The sequence below is a fragment of the Triturus cristatus genome, chromosome 3_2 (genome assembly GCF_964204655.1).
Source record: "Triturus cristatus chromosome 3_2, aTriCri1.1, whole genome shotgun sequence".
In the NCBI taxonomy this organism is placed as follows: Eukaryota; Metazoa; Chordata; class Amphibia; order Caudata; family Salamandridae; genus Triturus; species Triturus cristatus.
In genome coordinates, this window is record NC_140584.1 from 409638320 (window position 1) to 409663863 (window position 25544).

A 25544-nucleotide genomic window follows, 5' to 3' on the forward strand; every position below is an offset into this window, starting at 1 on the left:
TACAGGTGAAGAACCCAGTTAGATTCGAGGCCCTCTGTTTCGCCCACAAGGCCCTATATCGAAATGCCCCAGACTCCTTAAGGAAAAATCTCACATGGTATAATCCCAGCAGGTTACTAAAATCAACCAATTCCAGAACAATCAATGTCCGTAAAATCAGAAAATACAACTGGGGGGCAGAAGCTTTATTCACACCACAACCTATCTCAGGATCAACCTACCGGAATAACTGAGAAGTCAATCCAATTTTCTGACTTTCCAAAAATGTCTTAAAACCTGCCTGTTTTCAGGTCCTTAAACTGGGAGGAAAGCTCATCTGTAGGAATACATTACTCAGTAGGTTACACTAGCACCAAGATGCCATTGTCATTCGTGCACTTTAGAAAACATATCAATATATGTTCCAGGAGCAAATCTTTAGTGTATCTGTGGGAGGAAGGTCTACACAAAGATCAATATCATGCATGCTTAGCTATAACAACTGGCTTAGAGATGTTCAGTCTGTTCCATCTGCACATTAATGAGTCTGTATTGACTAAGTCAAATGGAAAGTAAATATTTCTCCCTGTGTGTGGTCCTTTGGTGAAATTATTAGATTGTCAATCTCTTTAAATATTGAGTTATCTGGCCCTTAAAACAACGATAATTGGCCTAAAGCAACATGATCTGCATAAGCCAAACTGTGCCTGCCACTATGTTTTAGGAAGTGTTTTTTTGGCTCAAATGTTTTGAGAATTATACTCTGCAGCTTTGAGGGTTCCATGTCGTAATTGTACTCTCTGACAGTTGTTTGATCTGTTATAAATGGAATACTTTTTAAATCCCATGAGTCTTCCTGACCTAGGTACTTGAGTTGTTGTACAAACTTCAGTATGTTATGTAGGTTAAACATAACATAATAACCTACCTAATCATAGGTTGGAAAAAACATTGATTTGTAGGGAGTGAGTTTTATGCCCAGCGACGATTTCAGGAACTGTATTATGTGTTATTATAATTGTTTTTAATTAAATCTTCAGGTTTAGTACAGTTATAATCTCCGGAGCAGACTAGTACCCTATTGGGTGACCTAAAAGTTTGTGAGCGTTCTTAGGAGGAGTCCTATCAATTCCTGATTCTCTGGACTCCACCCTATTGTATTGTCCTTATATATTAATAGATGTGTTAAAACTCCTTTCTATCCCCTCATCGCCCTGAGTGCTAACTGATCTTGCTAGCTCTCATCTCACTCAACCTGTAGTGTTTATAGAAGGAGCAATAACTTTGGTAATGTCAATGTAATTTGTTTAACAGTTCTAACAATTTTAACATAATATCAATGACCTGTAAGCCAGAAGTCGGTACTAGAAAAAAATATGTTCTGATATCAGTGTTTATCTGAAGAAACACTGCAAAGAAGTGGAGCTTGGACTGAAAACTTACATCAGGGTCAGAGCTGGAAAAGTTTATGAATATGGAGACTGTAATATTACACGATACAGCCAAAAATGTAGAGCCTGTTATCTAGGTGCAAAGATAATATATTTGAAAATGTTCTTCTGCATAATCTAAAACATCTGATTGAAGAAACCTGCTAATAAGTGCAATGTTTAAACCATACACCTATAAATTAACTAAACAGTTTTCTAATATTACGAGGACAAGGTTAAGTAACTCGAAAAACTCAACAATAAGCGCAGCTACAGGCTCATTTAAAACAGGTATATATAAAAATGTTTATCGAAGAAGATTGTGTGTAAACGTGTTTGAAAATGTGTACAGTCTATTAAAATGACAAGTACTGGTACAGACGCAAGCACACATGTAATTAATTATGCGCCGCTTATGCAAACCTTACTTCATGGAGGGAAGATGGCGTAGCACCACATCCACTGCATGGACAGGGTTAGTGCTGATTGGCTTGTCCAGCTCCAGGGGCTCAGGAATTGTGTGTCCCGCCAGTACCTCGTGCAGCAAATGCCAGCTTATACGGGAGACAAATTTAATTGACACTTTGAAGGGACGGTCTTTCCCCCCATCTCCTGGAAGCGTGACATCCAAATCAACCTGTAAATGTAGGAAAAACAAGGTGTTAAACAGTGAACTCGTCTGAATTCAGCACTTAAAGCACACCTGATATGCCAATTTTCCCCTGAGCATGTTAAAAATGCAAGCCTTTCTTGATATCAGAATTACTGAAACCTTCATATAGGCGACTGAAGCCTTCCTTATCTTAGCTACTGTAGCTGGTAACTGGGAATGACAGTCTAGAACGTGACACAGAATTTCCCAAACCCATCTCTCCTTCCAAATTGCACGTTCTCTCCGTAAACAATGTACAAACATGACTACAGTGAGTGTCTCAAATGACTTTGTCAAAATCTAGGCACCAGTCTAAGTTTTAGCTGGACTGTTCCCATGAGGAGCAGGGTCATGACTGATTTGGAAACTGGGTCCAAACTGAGGTCACATGGTGAGCAAAAGAGCGAATGGTTGGAGTGCTACCTGAGCTATTGCCAGTGGTTAGACCTATTGCAAGGAGCCTCTCATCACCTTTTGCGTGTTTTATGTACCACCCTACGTGGCATGGGTAAGCCTAGACATGGGTCAATGCTCACTGTGTCACCGGAACCAAGCTGTAGCCGGATGATGAGCCCATAACTAGGGTGGAACTGGTTCTGGGTTGCTTGTCTTCCGGTACAGGGAGGACCTGGCTTGGCAGTTCAGGCTGGACTGCTTCCATGAGCAGCAGGGTCAAGACTGATTTGTATATGGCTGGGTCCAAACTCAGGTGACATGGCAAGCAAAAGAACGATGGGTTGGAGTGCTATCTTGCGCTATTGCCAGTGGCTAGACTTATTGCAAGCAGTCTCCGTTCACCTTTTGTGCGTTTCATGTGCAAACGCCTGCTAACCCTGAGTGACCAGAAAGATGAAGATAAAAGCAGTAACAAACATTTCAGTATTAGCACGGATGGGGTAATTCGAGTAACAGTAGGTGCAGGCAAAGTTTAATCTATCCTACACTATACTACACGTTTGAGGTGGAGCACGTATCATTGAGAAACACAGGTGTGTTTGAACATTTAGTTCTACATCACAAATTAGGAAACAGGTGACAGAGCATAGAGTAAAATAACCACTTGTTAACTGAGTTGCCAGATCTCTCTGAAAACATGCCACCGAAATTTGGGAAACTATCTCCACCCTCACCCCGACATAACCTTCATTACAGAGACATGGCTCACCCCGGCATCGGCCCTGGACATCGCCACGGCAACACCCATCGGCTACAAGATGAAACACCACAACCACACCAACAAACATGGAGGTGGCAACGCCATCATACACAAGGAATCAATCACCTGCACCATCACCAAAGTCAAGACCACACCAACCATGGAACACAAGAACTTCCAGCACCACACCAACAACACCACCATAAAAGGTACCCTCGCATACAGACCACCTAGCCCACATACCTGACTCAGCGACACCATCACTAAACTCCTCATCCCTCTCGCCATTGAATCGCCCTTATGGGAGACCTCAACTTCCACCTGAACGACACCACTGACACCAACTACACTGACCTCATGGAAAGACTAAACAACATTGGCCTCAGGCAGCTAGTCACTAACCCCCCGCACAAAACAGGACAAACGCTGGACCACATCTTCACGTCCAGCAACAGAGTCAGATACGACCATACCTCAGAACTCACCTGGTCGGACCACTCCATCGTACACTTCACCCTCACCGGACTTGCCAGCACAGTCTCCAACTGACGCAGTGCTCCCTTCCGCATCTGGTCCACCGTCATGCAACAACAATGAACTAACGCCCTCACCACCAAACAGCCCAAAGACAACTCCAACATGGATTAGGCAGTACAGAACTTCAACGACTTGATCACCAGCGCTGCTGACCGATTCGCCCCCACCAAACCAGCCAAAATGCACAGACACTCCAAACAAGCCACGGAACTCAGCACATCAAAATGCAAATAGTTAGAAAGAAGATGGCACACTAGCAGGAACCACACGGACAGATCCACCTTCAAATCTGCCCTTCAACAACTACCACTGACACATCAAAGCAGCAAAAAGGGAAGCCCTGACCCACCGGATTGACACCAGTGCCAACAAAGCTAACTAACTCTTCACCATGGTCATAGAGTTCACCTGCGCGTCAGTCACTGAAAACTCCATCCCATCATCACAGGACCATGTCCGCAACAAGATAGCGATCATCTATAACAACATCAATACCCAACTCTCTGGCCTCTTCAGCCTACGATCGACCACCACCGACGACCACCCGCTCACCGCATAGAAACATCTCAGCACACCCACCCTCATGAACTCCATCCACTTGGGGGCACCCACCAACCCCTGCCTCCACGACACTTCAGTCTCGGAAGAGACCTGATCAGCTGCCAACTCACCACCGTCCTCAATGCCTCATTAACCACTGCTAAGTTTCCCGACACCTGGAGACACGCTGAGGTCAGACCTCTCTTTAAGAAACCCTCATCAGACCCCCAACAAACTGCAGAGTGCTCCTATGTCCTGGGTGGATGTTTGTTGAATATATATATATATATATATATATATATATATATATATATATATATATATATATATATATATACAAACACACACACATATATATATATATATATGTGTTAATGTTAGTCAGATTTATAAAGCGCCCTATCACCCCACGGGCATCCTAGCGCTGAAAGTACGTACTAGTTTAACCATGTACAAAGGTTGCAGTAAAAAAGCATTTGGTGGCAAAAACGGGCCTATGCAACACTATTAGGAAAGAGCCAGGTCTTTAATGTTTCCCTAAATTTCAAAAGATCTTCTATTTGTCTGAGGCTATATGGTAGTGCATTCCACAACTTGGTGGCTGCCACGCTGAAGGCTCTTCCTCCTAGTTTAGTACTTGTAAACTTGGTTACTTTTATTAGTTTGGCTGAAGTTGAGCGCAAACATCTGGTAGGAATATACCAGTTCAGCTTGTGCTGCAATGGTTTAGGCCCCATCCCATAAAGGGCCTTAAAGACTACACACAGTGACTTAAACTGAATTCTCTGTGCCACGGGGAGCCAATGATGTTTCTTGAGGGCCAGAAAGGCTGAAGATCTGTGTGATTTCCTAAGGGCTAACTTGGCCGCCATCGTCTGACTTCTCTGAATTCTCTCTATTAAGTACTTCGGGCCTCCAGCAACAAGGCGTTGCAGTAATCCAACCGGCTCAGGACCACGCTTCTGACTATTTGTGCCCTAGTTGCGTCTGGTGGCATTGGGAGGATCTTCCTTAGCACCCTTATTAGGGAGAGACTGGTTCCAGCCGTTTTGTTAACTTGGGTTTCTAAACTCAGCCTATCATCAATTACTACTCCCAAATTCCATACTGCCTTAGTCGGTGTTAGTGGCTTGTCCACTGGCAACGGCCAAAAGTTTGTCGGGAGTGGGCATGGGATTTTCTTGGCTGCGCAGCATACAATCTCAGTTTTCTCCCTGTTGAATTGCAGAGAGTTATCTTTAAGCCAGCGTACAGTTTTCCTGCATACATGCATGGAAATTTTCCAGAGATGTTGATTGGTCTCCCTCCAGCAACAGGATGAGCTGAGTGTTATCCGCGTAATTCACTAGGCTGACATTGTGGTATTTAGTAATAGCGATTAGGGGACTCATGTAGATATTAAACAAAATCAGACTGATTGCTGAGCCCTGCGGAACACCATGCTGGATGCTGATGAAATCCGATTGATATGGGGGTAGTGCTACCGCCTGTTGCCTATAGACCAGGTATGATTGAAACAACTGCAGTTCCGTGCCCTCCACCCCGGCATCATTCAGTCTCATCAGGAGGATTTTATGGTTTACCGTATCGAATGCGGCAAACAGGTCTAAAAGGATCAGTATAACTGATTGTCCCTTGTCTGCTCGCATTCGAAGTTCATCCAGTACAGTCACCAAGGCAGTCTCAGTTCCATGTCCCGGCCGGAAATCAAATTGTACATCCTCCAATTTATTGTTACTTTCCAGAAACTGAGCGAGTGTCCGACTAACCAGGCGCTCTGTGGTCGAGAGTAGCTTTATTCAAAAGCAGTGTTATGATCGCTTGTTTTCAACAGGCTGGTACTGACCCGCTACTTAGTGACTGTCCACAGATCAGTCAGAGCAGCAGAAAAAGTTCAGTTTTTAGTTCTTTCCAGATTCTATGGGGTAGCGGATCCATTGGGGAGCCTGAGGAAATACATAAGGCTAACCTGCTGAATTCCTCGTCTGAAGGTATATCAAAGTGATCCAGAGTTGCGGTTCGTTCCCTATCCACCATACCTCCTTCTGAATCGCTGGTGGTGAGCCCTTATAAATGCTCTTATAAATGCTGCTACGGTCTTCCACTTTATCTATCTTGCATAATCTAAGGCCATCAATGATCTTGTTAATTTTCTCCACAAAAAAGATTGCCAGCTTGTCACAGAGATCCTGTGTGGCAGTGATCTTATTTTTTGTGCAGTCTGGATTAGATAGATCTTTCACTATTTTAAAAACACTTTTAGTACTATTTGAGGCCTTCAAGATAATATCTGCATAATATTCCGCTTTAGTCATATTGATTTCTTTTTTATAGTTACTTCTTATTTTTTTTAGGGCAACTTTGGTCTCCTCTGCATATTCTTTCCTCCACTTCCGTTCTGCCTGCCTGCAGCCCTTTTTAAAATTTTTTAATCTTTTGTTACACCACTGGGCTGACTGCCGACATGGTTTTTTGTCATTTTTCATGGGAGCAACCTGGTCTAACATACTACTTATTTGTTATCAGCGCAGGACATATTAGAGATAGTTTTGCTTTTTTCAAATATATATATATATATGTTTAATAATCTTTCAGGCTTAGAGCACTGCATAAGTTATGCAAAAAAGAAGCAGAAAACTCTGGATAGTTACCAAGTTTGGGTGGAGAGCAGTTCCCATATAGAGCACCCTAAAACACCAGTGACACTCTAAAATGTCTGGTTTTCTAGCAAAGTTTGTAAGAATAGCATTAGCACATGCCTTCCATGCCGAACTAGATAGGGACTTAGGCCCATATGTATGAAATTCCAAAATTGCAATTCCCAAAACCTGTGTGGTTCAGAAAGAAGCTATCTGTGAAAAGGTCACCTATGGTGTTGGCTCCACCTTGTGTCAAGGGATGTAGTCTATTCATCGTCAGGGTACCGGAAGGCCTAGCAATGGTATGTTTGGAGTGTAGGGTCCCTGAGGGGTGGTAATGCGCAATGCTACTTTCCGGTAGGCAAGGGCGATCCCTAGCAGCCAGGGGTTGTTTGCTGGCAAGGTGGAGCCCAGGCAGAAGATACTATGGAGTTTGCCCCGACTGAACATAGCGGTAGTGTAGCCGATATCCATTAGTTTACGACTTGCTACCCAGTAGACGAGCCACTGCAACTGCCCAGCCAAACAATATGATTTGAAATTAGGGGTGCTCATCCCCACTTTATCGGGTGGTAGTTGGAGTATGGATAGACTAACCTTGTGATGGCCAGTATCCCTGATCTGACATCAATTATTAGAGTATTAAGTAGCGTAACTATTGAAGCAGGGACCACAGCTAGTATGTTTACAGAATGGTAAAGCGGGCCTGCCAGCACCACCGTTTTCGCCAGGGCCTGTCAATCTGCCACAGAAAGCGGCAGATTAGCCCAAAACATATTTGTGATTTAAGAGCCATTATAGTTTACTTGAGATTGCCCTCAAGGATGTCCGCCACATCTCGATACACCAGAATTCACAGGAGTGGGGCGTCATTTAAATATTCATGTCTCCTAATGGGAAAGATGGCCTGTCATAGACCGCGTCAAATGAGAAGGTGTAGGATTTGCTGTTGTTGATGTTGATATGTAGCCCAGGAAGTGCTGCGAAAGTATTAAGTAGACTGGCTGTATCGGATATATCTGCACAGAGACCCTTTATGTGAAGTATCATATCATCTGCATATATTGATACTACGTAAGTTGAGGGCACTATTGGGATTTCCCAATTGTGGGTGTCTTGCCTTAGGCGTTGGGCTAACACTCCTAAGGCCTAAGGCCAGCACAAAAAGAAGTTGTGATAGCAGACAGCCGTGCCTGATGCCGCGCTGAATTGAATAAGTGTCAGAAATATGTTGGCCCGTTCGCACCGTCGCGGTGGGATTTGTATAGAGTAGTCGCACCCATCGATTGTAAGTAGGATATAGGTTAAAGCGCTGGAGGGCTGCAACCATGAAATCCCAGCTGAGGGTAATGGTTAAGATTTTGGTTATATTTTTGCAGTTTCTCTAACAAACAGCACGGAAAACTACCACGCTTGTTCTAGTGTGAGACAGACATTCAGCCTGTTTAGTTCTGGTACCTTACCGGCAGCCGGTATGTTAGAGCTCTTAATAACCATAAGTTTAATATACTTCCGAAGTTGCATGTGGGCAGGCATTCACTACGATTGTTTGATTGCTCATTAGACACTCAAGCAGGGAGGATTCCCAGGAGCCAGTAGGTGTACAGCAATATATATTTCGGTTTAGCAATATTTGTGTATGTTGGTTTTGGGCTAGATTACACAGTATGCTAGATTAATACTATGGGAACGTGATTCATCAGGAACTAAACATTCACGGTGCTTTTTGTCAAACTAAGCATGTTCTGTCTTTGTCAAATCTTCGCAGCCTATTGTATTTGAAACTAAGGTTGTCTGAGCACATATCATCACTTTATTTTCAGTAGAAGTAGATAGACTTTTTTTTTTTTAGGTTAATGTGCATCTCACAAATACACATTCAAGCTCTTGGCTAATTTGGGTTCTTTGTATCTTTGATTTACCCTTCATTTCATTTTGGCTCATTCATCTCTTTCACACCGTTTGCCAAACATAAAAAACTGGTTGTTGCGTAACTAAAAATTTATTTGCCGTTTTGAGAATGTTTATGTCTGTTTTTATTAATTTATTTTTTCTAGTTACAATTTTCCATCCCTGCATCCGGAAATGCATTGGGCTATTGGCGTTTGTCATCAGTGAAATTGTAAAATTGGGAGATCATAACCATGTAGTGTTTGTCGGATTCAGGATAGCATATTGCTATTTTCCCATTTTTTCCCGTATATGTTCATGTTGGAGTGGTGTGTGTTTTAGATGATAGTAGAATAACGTTTTTTATGTTTGGATTGAAATATAAATAACAGAATACACAAAATGTTTGATTATATCATTCTTGAGAGTGTTTCACATTATTGATGTATTCATTCAAGCTGTGCTAGCGGGGTCCAAAGAATCCTCCTCTGCTCTATATATATATATATATATATATATATATATATATATATATATATATATTCACTTAAAAACCATAGGTTTCACACATGTTATAGTTAGCTGTACATTTCACTCGTAAAAAACCAATGAAATTCCACGTTATAGTTAGATCAGGTAACTATAACTTGCGCGCCCACAATAAACTGCTGATGACGTCACATAGTACATCACTCATGACATGGTCAGTGACATCACTCATGACATCAATGATGACATCTGAAATTACACATTGTGGATTGCGGTCGCGCAAGTTATAGTTACCTGATCTAACTATAACGTGGAATTTCATTGGTTTTTTACGAGTGAAATGTACAGCTAACTATAACATGTGTGAAACCTATGGTTTTTTAAGTGAATTTGCAAGGTTTTGTAAATGATAATTCCTAACTATAACGTGTGTGAAACCTATGGTTTTTTCAGTGAATTTGTACGGTTTTTTAAATGCTAAGTTATGTATTTATTTTTTATTTTTTTTTCTGGTTTTTCACTATGCGCACACCCTGCACGCACGGTGCGCTTCGCGCACCGAGCGCCCACGTTGCGCAGTCCATGCCGTGCGCGCCTCGCCTTTTTTTACGCAGTAACATTTGTTTTTTTCTCCCTTGTGGGTCCTTTAATTTATTTAATAAATGTGATTGTTACTTCTTTATTTTTTTTGAAAATTTTTTTTTGCCGTGCGCGTGCGGTAAGCTTACCGTACGCGTACCCCGCGATTTTTTTTAAAAAAATTTAAATTTATTTATCGTACTTTTGGGTCCTTCTTGGACCCCCTGACAAACACTAGGGGGTCTGCAACTCTCTTCGTTGCCCCCGTTTCACGTTCCCCACCTTTGTTTCTCAGTGCGAGAGACAGAAAATGGCGGCCGACACTTCCTGATTTCGACCGATTCGAATGTTTACAGTCATGTAACCACCAATCAGAATTGAGCTCGCGCACGGCACCGTACGCGTACGGTAAGCTTACGGTAAGCGCACGGAGCGCGCTTACAGATATATATATTGATTTAAATGCTATTTTCTCAGGACCTACTGAACAGATTTACACCAGACCTACAAAAGGCACATCCTTGACCTGAGGACTACCTCTCTGCCAAATTTCAAGTAATTCTGTTCAGCCGTTCGGGCTGTAGCTGTGTCTAAAGGTCCTATGGAAAAATGCATGGGGAAAACGCGTTTTGGGACCCCCCTTTTTTCTCAGCCCCCGCTTGACGAATCCCCCCGAGACTTTCAGGGTAGGAGCGGAGCGTAGCGCCCCATTAGTTTTGAAAATTTTGCGAGGATTCGTCGACCGGCGCCAAAGTTATTCCAAATAGAATGTTGTGGATTTCCTATGGAAACACGGTCCTAACTATAACTATCTACTGGCGACCGCCAGTAGATAATATATATATATATATATATATATATATATATATATATATATATATATAGAGAGAGAGAGAGAGAGAGAGAGAGAGAGAGAGAGAGAGCAGTTTGCTGTATAAGTTTAACTAGAAAAATACTCTTTCAAAATATGACAGAGAATTGGCTCGAAGAGAGAGAGGAAAGAGGAGGCAGCGGATGCAATGTTTGATGACAATGCAGGAGTGGGTCCAATCGTACGCAGACAGTGAGCAATGCATCACCCGAAATGGATCTCCAGTACAAAATATGTAGACTGGAGAAACGGAACAGAACCGAGATCTGCAAGTGGTGGGAGTGCAAATCGCTCGAGAAATATCTGGAGGTGGGGAGAGGACCGCAAGGGCTGCGGGCATTGATTGCCCCGACCTTTGAGAACCCTGACCCTGAAATGCTGCAATAATGGGCTATCAACAGTGCAGAATCATCCCAGAACATGATGAGAATTTTGATTAAATATGTGAAACGAGACAGGGAAAAAATATTGGAAGAAATCAGATTACTCCAACAGGAAATCAGTAAACTGGCCAAAGCAGAAGCAGTCCAGAAATTCGAAAAAGATTTGGAAATCAAGTCGAAGAAGCATGAGCAAACAATCAGAGAACAAAAGGCAATAATATTCACAAGGGATAGGTTGGACTAGCAGAGGGGCCACATTTACACCTTTGCATGTTGGTTTGACACCCTGTGGAAAATCAGTGAAAAATCATGAAAAGCGAACAATGACAGAAACCAGCTCAGAATTAAGTTCAGAGTTGGATACTGACCAAGAAGATGGAGCATGGCAATTGGATAGAGGCAGAGTTATACAAGAGCCTCCTTCGGTTGTTTTTTTTACGTTTGGATCACATGATGAACACCAGATCAAGACCACCAAGAAAAGGAAAATTTAGTCAAGGAAACGTAAGAGACGAAGGAGAAGGCATGGAGCTTCTATCTGGGGCCAAGGTCAAAAAAACACAACAGCGCAAATGAGATTGAGTGCAGCCATAGTAATTAACCTATCAGACTCAGTTCTGTCAGAGGAGGAATTAAGGACTTTGTCTTTAGGTCTCTTGTACTGTACTCAAACAAACTTCAACTATGGACAAACGCGGATTGACTTCTTTAAGTTTGTGAGAAAGTTGAAATTGAGAATGTTTTTTCACAACAGAACTGAATCAGAAGGAGTGAGACGATTTGATGAAGATGTTTCTGTTTCGAATCTGGTGGTGGCCGATTTGAATCTACTATATGATTTGGAACAACTGGAGTGGGATAATGAAGGAACAAGGCCACTCGTATCATCTATAAAGACTGATGATTTTTTGGGTATAGATATTTATGGCAGCATTAAAACACCTTATAGACCCAAGACTACTTTTGTTCCCAACCTCCCAAGGGATTCAATTGATATATGGTCTGACCTTGTAATCACGGATTTAAAAGATCAATCTGTGATGTCTAGGGAGAACTTTCTCAAAGGAAATATAAAGCAGAAAGAAGGATACCTAAAAGATGTGAACAAGATTAAATCCAGGAAAGATATTGTGGTCCGTCAGTCAGATAAAGGAGGGTACATAGTATTGTGGCCATTAGGCATGTATAACAATGAAGCCAAAACACAGTTACGGGACATCAAGTGTTATCAGGGAGTACCACAAACCAATATGGCCGAGGTAAAGAATGGATTCCACAAAGTCTTAGCTAGGTGGAGGGGAATAGGTTTAATTTCTCAAAGTTAATACATATATTTGAAGTAGATGTTCCTATTACACCCATACTGTACCTAATCCCCAAGATACACAAAAATTTAGATATTCTACCTGGGAGGCCTATTATCTCGGCCATTGGTAGTTTATTTGAGGCAACCTCTCACTTCATTGACCACTTTTTGCAAAAATTTGTAAGTGGTCTTCCTTCGTACATTTAGGATACAGGGGATTTCCTGAGGAGGGTTTATGATATCCCATGGGAGAAATCGTTTGTTCTGATAACCCTTAATGTAATCTCGATGTACACCAGCATATCTCATGAAGATGGACTCAGGGCCATGAGAAACTTCTCAGACTCAAGACCAATAGGCTTACACCAACATTCAGAAATGCTAATTGAAATGGCTAGATGGTGCTCGGAAAATAAATTCTTCATGTTTGGAAAAGATCCATTCCAACAGATGAGGTAGAAAGCTATGGGCACCTGCTTTGCCCCAAGTTATGCCAACTTACACATGGGTTGGTGAGAGGAGCGGGTGCTCAGAGGCAAACATGCCAGGGAGTGGTCAGAGAATGTCATTCTCTGGACAAGATTCATAGATGACTTGCTCATCCTGTGGAAAGGTTCACAGGAATCGGCAAGGCAAATTTGTGTCAACCCTAAATGATAACTCTTTAAATCTACACCTCACCAGCACCATCAGCTAATCTGAAGTTTAATACTTGGACCTTGAGGAGTTTGTAAAAAACAGCCAAGTACATACACGAACCTTTAGGAAACCTACAGCAGGGAATTTGATCTTGCAGTCTCGTAGTTTTTATCCACAGAAACTTAAGCAAAGTATTCCGTACGCAGAACATCTACGGATGAAAAGAAACTGCAGTGAGTCCACCTCTTTGAGGGAAGCACAGATTCAACTCACGTAGATCACTGGGTACAATGCCTATCATGCTAAAGTGAGAGAATCCATGAATAGACAATGGCACTTAGTGAAGAGTGACCCTACATTAGGCAGTATCACACCATGTAGACCTCTTCTAACATTCAGAAGGGCAAAATCCATGAGACAGGATCTGGTAGTGAGCATCCCAGAGATGATCAATATGGAGGGTTGGTTGAGGGCCAGTCCTGGCTTTGTTAAGTGTCAGAAATGCAAAGCCTGTAAACATGGTCTTAATAAGAAAGAGATCCAATCACCCCTACTGAAGAATCCATGGAAAATTCACCATTTTTACAACTGCAGAAGCGAATTTGTAGTTTATATCCTTCAATGCTTTTGTCCAAAATTTTATGTAGGGAGCACTATCCACATAGCACGCGTGAGAATTCTCCGACATCTGAGGGCAGTAAAAAACAGTGACAAAAGTTATCCTGTCGCCAGACACATTAATGAGGTACATGGAGGAAATGTAAATGAGCTCTTCTATTATGTGATTGATTCTGCTCCAAAAAAAAGAAGAGGTGGAAACCGAGAACTAAAATTAAAACAGTTAGAATTAAGATATATCGTAATGTTCAATACTAGAATTCCGCATGGCCTCCATTCTGATGAAGATCTGCATGATGATATATAAGGATGAGTTTTCACCATCTCTCTTGAATAGCCAAATGAGATCACATAGGAGTGGAAAATAATAAACAAATTTTGTAAGGAAAACAACATCTCAAAACACAAGCATGAATGTGAAAAGAAAAGGTATTTTATAAACAAGCACCTGCACTTTTTGAATTAGGTGTTCAGGCTAAGTTAAGTTGTGTTTGCAATAAACTAGTAAGATAGCACAATAGTAAATTTCAGTATACAACAGCCCAAGATGAGTCAAATACATAATAATAAGGTACTTGCCAAAAAGTTATTTTACCTATCTGAATGTTTGCACCAGCAATCTGCCTGATAAAACAACATGAATATTGGCATTGCACTTTAAGAGAGTAAGATTATGTTTACCTAATTCAATTTACTATAATAAATTTCTAACACCATAACAGTATAAATATAATGAACTTTGCAGGCACTAAATGTATGCATAAGCACTTTACCTTCATGCCAATAATTGACTTGTGCAATATGATTGTATTAAAAATCTGGGATGTGGGGGAGGAGCCAAGATGGCGACCGGGACGGCAGCGTAGACTCCCGGCTCCGTGAACCTCCGCATCCCGCACGGATATCCTGCACGAGATCCTCACCCTGTGCTACGCGGTCGTGTTTCTGAAGGAGAGTGGCCCCCGACTGAGTGACTCCGAGGTTTCTGGCTGCGGTACCGCCGGAGAAATGAGCATCTGAACTTTGCGGCCTGTGCGGCCCCGGGGCCGGGACCTCGAGTGGACGCCGTGGCCGGGTGGCAGGTCAACAACAGCGGTCTGTTGTGACTGGGTGGAGTCGGTCCACCGGAGCGGTGCCAAACTCGGCCTACATTTCGTCGTGGTCGTTTCTATTGTCAAGCGTAACGGACCGGGTGCATGCCCGGGGGTGCAGCTCTCAGATCCTCCGGTGGCTGACCCTGCCTTTGATAGTGAGCTGCCCGGCCGTCGCCCGTATCCTGCCCGGATCATTGCGGGCCGCCCCCGGATTTCTACGGGAGCCGGTCCGTGGTGGGGACGACTGTTGCCCGTGACCACGCAACGGATAATCTTTGCCTGCCCCCGGAACCAGGTCGCCGGCGACGTGGCCATCGAGACGCTTGTCCCGGGGTCCCGGCCCCGGTGAGGGTCGGGCATACTTGGCAGCCATCTTGTTGCGATGAAGCCTACCATCCTGTCCGCTGGGTCGCAGAGGGTTTGTGAAAGTGCGACTTTTGGGAGTGTGGCGGCGCGATCCCAGAGAGCTGTGCTGGGGTACGGCGACCTCCTCGAGGCCCTTGGTGCTCTTCACTCCTCCTTGATCCATGGTGTCGGGGTCTTGGGGAGTAAGCTCGACGGTGTGGCGTCGGCGTTGGAGCAATGGCGACCCGCCTGTCCGCACGTACACAGGGACTACTCACACTGCGCACAGGAGGAAACTTTGGCGGCCACCCCTGAGGTTAGTGCACAGCTGGACACTCCGGCCAGTATGCTACAGTGTGTTCGTCCAGTTGAGGGCCTGATCTGTCCCGGAGGCGCTGGCCCTGAGTGGGATGTGGTAGCCTCGTCCCGTACGTGCCCTCCTGCGACCCAAGGACAATTCCAGCAACTATTGTCTGCTTTGGCTGCTTCTGCCTTCCTGGACCTTGAGTGCAGTGCATATCCTGGGGCAGCACTGGGAAGCCTGTTTCTCCACGCTGCGGACTGTGTTGATGCTCAGAGACTTCCATCCCACCTGTATGCGTCGCTTCTCGGACGTTTTTGGACAATCCTCTACCTCGGAACATCGGATATGGTGCTGGGTCGAGGGGTAGGCATGGGCAGAATTCCAAAGAGTGGTCAGGGATAAGGCTGATCCTTCAGGGGTGGTCATCTAGTGGACGGGCGGGCTTAGGGGTTGCGTGCTCTCCTGGCATAGCTAACAGCATAATAGGTGCATAATGCTCCCCATCTTTCTTTGAGAAGATCGATTTTGTGCTGTTTATTGTTCACCTTGGGGGAAACTTGCCGTGCGGGAGGGAGAAGCCGGGGGTATGTTTTGAAGGCCCTCCTCCAGTTTATTAATACCCTCTCTACCCCCCCGTCTGGTGGGGTTCTTTTCCTACTTCTTTTTCCCTATTCTCCTATATTTCGGGTCTGGTTCTAGGGCGACAGGCACACTGCTGGGGGGGGGGGGCCGTACTCATCTGCAGAGGTGCAGGGTGGGGGGTTGGGGGAGGGGATTCTTTAGTCTTTTTTTTTCTCCTTTTCCATGGCCTCCTTTTTCTTCTCTATTTCTTTCTGTTTTTCTTTTTCTGGGATCAGCGTGATGCATTTCCTTTGCTATGACTCGCTGCCGCTTCATGTGTACCACAAATTCCGGGGTGCTTTCCGGGAGTTCTGGCGGGGGACTGCAGGCGCCACTGCTTACGATATTCTTCCCCATCCTGATGTTCTTGTGTTTGCGCCATTGACCTAACAGATTGCTGTAAATCGTTTCTGTCTATTACCCTGCATAACTGTAATTGCTGTTTGAAAATTGTCTGGCACCTGATCCTTCTGCCTTGTTTTATCATAAAATGAAAACCTTTTTCTCCTGGTGCCCTACCTACGCTGTTCACACTATTAGCATTACGATTCTCCTCCCCGAAGTGCTGCCTGTGTTTACATTTGCCTGTTTTTGTTCTGATTGCTTAGCGGCCGGCCCCGGGGGGTTGTAGGCCCATACCTGTTCGTGATTGAACTGTCAATAAAGGTTTTCAAAAAAAAAAAAAAAAAAAAAAAAAAAAAAAAAAATCTGGGATGTGGTCAAGTATGATCAATTTGAATACAAAAGTTAAACAGTGATAGTAATTCGACATGGGTAACATGAATATAAGGAGCGCTAGGTGGCGCTAATCAAGATGGCCGCACTGATGTGAGGCTCCTGATGCTCGACCCCTCGCATCCGATCTCCATCCGTGCCTAGCTGTCCTAGCAGCGATCCGGAGGACACCACCTGTAGTGGGGCCGCTGCACCACACTCGGTGCAACTTTCAGGCGATTTCCTGCACCCTGGGCTGAGTTCTGGTGCCCTTTCGCCGTGAGGGACGCAGCCGGCTGGTTCTGCGGCCGGTGTTGGGCGCTACGCGAGTCCCGAGGCGCCGGAGAGGGGCGAAGGCCGTGTGACTGGCGGCGGCCCGCCGCCCATCGCGGGACCCGGGGAGGCGAACCCCTGTCCTCCATGGACCACCAGGGCACTGTAACGGGTGACGATCGGTGGAGCGCCCCCCGGAGCTGGCACAGGGAGGAGGCCCGGGACCTGCGGGGGCCCTGCAGCGGGGACGGCCTGGATCGAGCGGTGCAGGCCTGTGCGGGCGGCCGCATCGGGCCTTGCTGGGGCTGGCGCCCTTTTCTTCTCTGCACTGCTGGCTGGGGACTTGCACCTGCGACGGACGGGCGGCGGCCTCCTGGTGGGCCTCGAGAGTGAATGCACCACGAGGGGTGACGGCGCTTTGTGGGCACAGGCAGAGGCGGCCGGCGTGGGAGCTCATACCTGGTCTTGCTGACGTTGGAACCCATCCCCACCCTATACCACCGGCTGGGAGTTGCCACCGGCGAGAGGGGGGCGCCCTGTCCCCCCCCCGGGTTTCGCCCGGCCTGACTCTGCTGCCGGCCGGGCGGTGACGTCCCGGCCCTCACCCCGGAGGGGTCCTGCTGTCGACCCGGGACCGGAGGCGATTGCGGGGTGGCCCCACTGAACGGGACGAGCCTGCAGGCCAAACGCGGGCGACAGTGGTGTGGCGGACCAGGGACTACGCCTCATTTGACGACGTCTACAAGAGTGGGTCGCGCCAGGGCGGCCGTGGTGAGGTGAGAGGGCGGTCCGGCCCGGATCGGAGCGGGGAAGGGCGTTTCCGGCGGACTCCAGGCCTCCCCCCGCTGGGGTACAGACGTGCCTCTGTTCTTCCTCTCTTCCTGACCCTCCGGTCCCTGGCCCCGCACCGGCCAGTTGCTTGAAGGACGGGCGCGACTGGCAGGCGGTCCGCCATACCGAGCCTAGGGACCGGCGCACACATCCCGGACGCCGCCATGGGCAGGGACAGGGGCGCCAAGCCGACGACCACGTCCCACCAAACCAAAATCGACCGCTTTACGAACCCAGACCCGCCGGGTGCGGGCGGAGAGGCGGCATCAACTCCTAGCAAAGACCTAGCCGCCATCTTGCAGGCTATCAACGCCTCCCACACGTCCCTGGAGGGGATGGTCGGGGAGGTGAAGGTGGACATTTACGCTCTTGCGACAGGACCTCCACAACGCCACGGCCCGCATCACGGAGACGGAGTCGCGGATTTCGACGGCGGAGGATGACATCCGACAGCTCCAAGACCAAGTCCGGGAGCTTACGACCCATTCCAAGGAGCTGCATCGGCGGGCAGAAGACGCCGAAAACCGAGCCCGCCGCAACAACCTTCGCCTGGTGGGCTTTCCGGAGGGGGTCGAGTCTGGCCGCACCGACGACTTCCTGGAAGCGTGGTTCAAGTCTTGGATGCCGGCGGCCAGCTTGTCAACCTGGTTCGTGGTGGAGAGGGCACACCGGTCATTGGCAGCCAAACCTCCGGTGGGGGCCCCCCCGCGCCCCTTCCTTTTGCGGATCCTCAACTTCAGGGACAGAGACGATATTCTGCGGGAAGCGCGGGTGAAAGCCCCCTTGTCCTTTAACAACCACACCATCATGATCTTCCCGGATTACACCCGGGAGGTCCAGGAACAACGCCGCTCTTGCACGGAGGTGAAACACAAGATGCGCTCCATGGGCCTCAGCTACCAACTCCAATTCCCGGCACGCCTCCGGCTGTTTTCCAGGGCAAGACTCTATTTTTTGACACTCCCCGGGCGGCATGGACCTGGCTCACCGAAGAAAGACCTTTGCGCCAGCCCGGGCGGGTGTCGCCTGTCAAGCGGCCTCCGGACCAGGACACTGCCAGGCTCCCGCGGCCACGACGCAGGAGGCGCACGCAATCCCGGCGGCCCCGAGGCGTGGTGGCGGCTGAGCCACGATCCGCAAGTGTGTCGGGGAGGAGACCGAGAGACTCATCCGCCTCATTCGGGACGTCCTCTCAAGCAGCTGGGGGATCTCAACGCCCCCCATAGCCTCTGCCGGATCCATCTCCGACCCCCCTCCCCACGCATATAGACCTTTCCGACCTCTCCCGCAGCCCCGCCATGTGACTTTTCTTCGTCCTCTGTATTGGCAGGGGGGTCGACGACCTGGTCCCGCTGCGGGGGCATCAGACTCAGACTCAGCGGTTTCCCGCTCTTATGTAGTAACCTAGGACAGCACACTTACATCCGTACTTCAGGAGGGGTCCGCCACGCTCTTTACACCCGAGCGCTCCTGCTTGGGGTCTTGTAGTTGTTAGTTAAAGTTAGGGCGACAGATGCTTCCTTTCTCGAAGTGTAGGGTGGGGGGTCAGGGGTGGGTGTTGGTTGGTTGTTCCTCCTAGGGAGGGTGTTCTTTTAAGTTTGGGTTTGTTTCTTACTGGGCCTGTCACACAGCAGCACCCTGCGAGTGCCACTGTGTGGCTCCACACAGACACTGACACGCGCTCCGCTAGAGCTCGCTCTCCGCCGGCCTTCACTGGCTCCCTTCAGTATGAGATTCGTTATCCCCCGGGGATTGCATGCTCTTCGTCCCCTCCCTGCGCACCCACACCGTTCGGTGTCATCCCGGCGCCCCCCTGGTTGTTCCGCCTCCGCTGCGACTCGCGTCCACCGCTTCCATGGAAGACCTAGCCCCCAAGGCCCAGCTGCGCATCCTGTCCTGGAACGTGAACCGCCTGTTGGATAGGCTCAAGCGCACCGCAGTCCTTAAGTATGCCCAGCGCACAGGGGTAGATGTGCTCATGCTTCAAGAAACCCACCTCCTCGGTGAGAGATGTCCCTTTCTGTCACGCTACGGGTATGATCGGGTGTGGCACTCTGGGTTTTCCTTGGCTCCCGTGGGGTGGCCATCCTGCTGCGCCGCTCCCTCCCCTTTGTCCTTACACAGGCGACCCACGACCCTCATGGAACGGGGATCGCCATCTGCGGCACACTCGACGGTAGGCCGATCAGCTTTCTGTCGCTCTACGCGCCACCCTCCGGACTGTCGCAGGCTTTATCTCACGCTGCCTCTCTGCTGGAGACCTTCCCGCTGGGTACTGTTGTGCTTGGAGGGGATTTTAATGCCGTCTCGGTCCCTCAGCTGGACTCGTCGGGACCGATTTCAGACTCCCGTGCTGCGCGAGCGAGGCAACTGGCGGGTTGGGCCGAGGCTCAGGGCTTATGCGACGCCTGGAGGATTTGGCATCCTCACACACGTCAGTACACCCACACCTCGGCCGCCCATCACTCTCACGTGCGTATTGACGCGATTTTCGTCCCCCCCGCCGATTGCGGGGGCATCCAAGATGTCCGTATCCTCCCCAGGGGGATCTCGGATCACTCTCCGGTCCTCCTGGGTCTGGGCCCTCCACCTCATGCGGCCCGGCCGATGTGGCGCTTTAACGCTTGGTTCCTCCAAGACAAGACACTTCGTAAGGCGGTGGGAACCGAGCTTACCCAGTACTACTGCACCAACAAGGGTTCGGTCTCCTCGGCGGGCACCCTTTGGGAGGCCTGCAAGGCAACCATTAGAGGCGCAGCCAAGGCGCATGTGGTGCGGCAACGCCAGACGAAGCTACAGCAGCTCACTGCCTGTGAGGCCCTGGCGCTGCGGCTGGAGCAATCTCTCTCTGAGCTCGATGACCCAGCTGGGAGCCGGCAGCTGCGGCTCCTTCGCGAGGAGATTCGTCAGTGAACACTCGAAGCGGCCAAGCTTCTCTGGCAATCTTCGCTGGCGAGGGTGTATGGATGGGGCGATAAGAATGGCGCGCTGCTACATCGCCTGGCCACCTATCCCAGGACGTCGCGCATCATTCCGGCGATCACCGACTCCGGCGGCGTGCTCCAGTCTTCTTCCGTGGCGATAGCGGAAGCTTTCGCCCAGTTCTATTCTCAGCTCTACCGGGCCCGGGCCCCGGATCTTTCTCTGGCCACTCTGCTCACGCCTAGTAACGTGCGACTCACCCGTCTTAGGCCGGGTGAATGGGAGAGCCTGGAGGCCCCCATTTCCCTTGAAGAAATTGGGGAAGCGATAGGGCGTACGTCCGCTGGGAAGACCCCGGGACCCGACGGCTTCCCTCAGGAATTCTATGCCACCTATAGGGATAGCCTGGTCCCGAGGTTGCGAGATCTCTATGTGGAGGCGATTAAGAAGGGCTCCTTCCCCCCGGAAGCCGACTTGGCCACGATTGTGGTTCTGCCTAAGTCTACGGCGCCGTCCACTGACAGAGCGGCTTACCGACCGATCTCTCTTATCAACAGCGACATGAAGCTCTATGCGGCTGTCCTGGCCCAACGGCTCCGGCCCTTTTTATCGAGCCTGGTCCATCCGGACCAATGTGGCTGCATGCCCGCTCGGGGCACCCGCCATTGTCTTCGCCGCCTCCACGTGGCCCTGGCTCACCGCCACCGTTTGACTCCATACCTCGCCCTCCTGCTTGCTGATTTCGAAAAAGCTTTCGACTCGGTGGGGTGGGCCTACTTCTTTGACGTCCTGACCCACATGGGTTTCGGCCCTAAGTTCTTGGGGATGGTGCGGGTCCTCTATGCCCGCCCCCGTGCCAGGGTATTGGTCAACGGGGCGCTGTCGAGGCCATTTCGGATCGGCCGGGGGACGCGGCAGGGATGCCCGCTGTCGCCCCTTCTCTTCGCGCTTGCGATGGAGCCCTTTGCTGCCCTGATCAGAACTGACCCTCTCCTTCAGGGCTGGGAATGGCCTGGCCTAGAGGCTGACAAAATCGCCCTCTATGCGGACGACGTCCTGCTGTACCTTGGGAATCCGGTGCGCTCCGGACCCCGTGCAATGTACATCTTGGGCCGCTTAGGCCAGGCATCTGGTCTGTCTCTAAATTCGCGGAAATCGGTTCTGGTTCCTTTGCACCCCTCCCGGGAATGTTTCGATTGGCAAGATACCATTCCCCTCCGCCGGTTGTCCTTTAAATATCTGGGCATCTGGGTCTCCCTTCTCCCGGAACTGAGCTGGGCGCTTAACGTGACCCCCCTGGTTAAAAAAGCCAAGGCGGACCTGGCAAGATGGCAACCGCAAGCCCTCAATCAGCTGGGGAGGGTGGCCCTCTACAAAATGATGATTCTTCCCCGGTTTTTGTATGTGCTGCAAAACACTCCCCTTTCCTTTCCGAGACCTTGGTTTCACGAGCTGGACGGGATGGCGACGAGATTTCTTTGGGGTGGTGGGAGGCCTCGGTTGGTTCTATCGATATGCCGCCTGCCCACCTTTGATGGGGGTTTGGGCATGTCCAATCTCTACCTCTACTACCTGGCCACCTGCCTCCTGGTCATTCATGACTGGTTTGGGGGGGGATGGTCCGATCCGGCCTACAGGGTGGAACTTGGGGACCTGGGTTTCTCCTGTATTCAGGACCGCCTGTATGGCGCCTCCATCCCCGCCTCCTGCCCGGATATTACCAAAGCAATCTTCCTGGCCTGGCGAGCGGCGCTCCGCCACACCCGATGGACTGGGAGGCTGACCCGCGTCACTCACCTGTGGCATGGGACATGGTTGCGGGAGTTTGCGGAGCTGGAGGGCTTCAAATCGTGGGACCTACTCGGCATTTGGGGGATGTCTGGCGGGGGGGGGGGCGTATGTGCTCCTATTCAGAGCTGGAGGCGCGCTTCTCCCTCCACTCCTCCCAATTCTATAAATACCTTCAACTACGCCATGCCATACGCACCTACACCCCACTGGATGTTCGGCTGCCGGACCACAGCCCCCCGGAGGCTCACGTTATGATGGGTAACCTGGGGAGGGGTGGCATTTCCAGGATCTATCGCTCCCTCATCAACTGCACCACTACATCCCTGGAGGGCCTTAAGGAACGATGGGAGGGGTGGGTGGGTCCCTTGGACGAGGCCGACTGGTGGGATGCCCTTATGGCCCCCCGTATGGTGACGGTCTCCGCCAAATTGCGGCTTATCCAAATTTACTACCTGCACAACGCTTATCTCACACCGGCTCGCCTACACCGCGCGGGCCTCTCCACTGACGCGGCTTGTCCCCGTTGTGGCTCGGAGCCAGCCGACTTCATTCACATGGTGTGGTCTTGCTCGGAACTGGAGGGGTACTGGAGGGGCATAGAGTCCTAACTTACGGAGGTCCTGGGGTGGGAGGTGCCACATGATCCTAGACACTCCCTACTGGGCATCACTGACGGCCTGGATGGCACACGCCCGGAGCAGCTATTTCTCATGACAGCCTTAATGGTGGCAAAACGAGACATTGCAGCGGCGTGGAAACAGCCGCAACCGCCTAGCTTGGCCAAGTGGGGCGACAGGGTGGACTGGTGTGCGGCGCAGGAGCGAACTCTTTACCGGGCACGGGGTTGCCCCAAGAAATACCGAAAAGTCTGGGGGAAATGGCTGGGCAACATACCATGATAGGGCTGTTTAGAAGACGGGAGGGGGGATGGCTGGGCAACATACCATGATAGGGCTGTTTAGAAGACGGGAGGGGGGTTGGGGGGTTCAGGGGGAGGGTGGGACTACAGTGCGTTTTATGCTGTATTACTGTGTGGTGGTGGTTCGAAGGGCCCGAAAGCTTCTTCTGTTGTACTAGCTAAAATAATAAAAACTTGTTTATCATAAAAAAACATGAATATAAAAGCAACCCAAAAAATGAAATTAAAATAAAAAGTACAAAATGAATAAATAAAAATAAAAATAATAATACGATGCAAAGAAAAGGCAAAAGTAAGAGAAAAAGTAAAAGGTACAAATTGTGATAAACACTTGTGTTTTAACAGATTTGCTTTTTGGTATGACTTCTATGTCAATTGTTTGTGAAACTATGTGATCTATTGTTTAAAAACATGGGAAGTACTGAGGCCTAGTGTGTGATCAAGGCAGAATTTACTGCCGAAACGCGTTACAGCTAGAAATAAACGTGTAATGAGAATAATCACAAACTGGAATTGGGGTGTGTGTGTATATATATATAATTCACTTAAAAAACCATAGGTTTCACACATGTTATAGTTAGTAGGACATTTCACTCGTGAAAAACCAATGAAATTCCCCCGTTATAGTTAGTGCAGGCAACTATAACTCACGCGACCGCAATCCTCTGCTGATGACGTCAGATATTACATCACTGTATTTAGACACTTATTTACCCATGTCTTCTTCCATTAATTTTTAGCTATACATATATTACAAATATTTTTTTTTGAGAAAAACACATATGTCATCAGTGATGTAATATCTGACGTCATCAGCAGAGGATTGCGGTCGCGTGAGTTATAGTTGCCTGCACTAACTATAACGGGGGAATTTCATTGGTTTTTCACGAGTGAAATGTCCTACTAACTATAACATGTGTGAAATCTATGGTTTTTTAAGTGAATTTGCAAGGTTTTTTAAATGCTAATTCCTAACTATAACGTGTGTGAAACCTATGGTTTTTTCAGTGAATTTGTACGGTTTTTTAAATGCTAAGTTATGTATTTTTTTTTTTTTTTTTTTGCCGTGCGCGCACGGTACGCGTAGTCGCGGAATCGTTACGCGAAGTTCGCGGAATTTTTCCGTTTACGCCGTGCGCGTACGCTACGCGCATTCGGCGATTTTTCAAAAAAAAATTACAATTAATGTTTGCCCTTGGGGGTCCTTCTGGGACCCCCTGACAAAGGCTAGGGGGTCAGGAACTGTCCACCCTGCCCCCTTTTCACGTTCTCCACCTTTGTTTTTCACCCCCTCAGACTGCGAGAGACAAAATGGCGGCCGACACTTCCTGGTTTCGACCGATTCGAATGTTTACTAAGATCTAACAACCAATCAAAATCGCGCTCGCGCACGGCGGCGTGCGCGTACGGTAAGCTTACGGTACGTGCTCGGAGCGCGCCTATAGATATATATACTGATTTAAATGCTATTTTCTCAGGAAATACTGAACAGATTTACACGAGACCTTCAAAAGGCACATCCCTGACCTGAGGGCTACCTCTCTGCCAAATTTCAAGTAATTCTGTTCAGCCGTTCGGGCTGTAGCTCGGACTAAAGGTCCTATGGAAAAATGCATGGGGAAAACGCGTTTTGGGACCCCCCCTTTTTCTCAGCCCCCGCTTGATTGACGAATCCCCCCCGAGACTTTCAGGGAAGGAGCGGAGCGCCCCACCTATTTTGAGAATTTCGCGAGGATTCGTCAATCGGCGCCAAAGTTATTCCAAATAGAATGTTGCGGATTTCCTATGGAAACACGGTCCTAACTATAACTATCTACTGGCGACCGCCAGTAGATGATATATATATATATATACATATATACATATACAAACACATATACAAATATATATATGTGTTAATGTTAGTCAGATTTATAAAGCGCTCTATCACCCCACGGGCATCCTAGCGCTGAAAGTACGTACTAGTTTAACCATGTACAAAGGTTGCAGTAAAAAAGCATTTGGTGGCAAAAACGGGCCTAT

General features: G+C 48.3%; 1 protein-coding gene across 1 annotated transcript in view; it reads right to left on the reverse strand.

Moving 5' to 3' along the window:
• Positions 1–25544, reverse strand: part of LOC146857451 (protein argonaute-3) — a 1089759-nt gene that overhangs the window by 690114 nt on the left and 374101 nt on the right. Inside the window, exon 4 of the mRNA XM_085647972.1 lies at positions 1838–2046. Coding sequence (XP_085504098.1) covers positions 1838–2046 — 209 coding nt within the window. The remainder of the gene's footprint in view (positions 1–1837; positions 2047–25544) is intronic.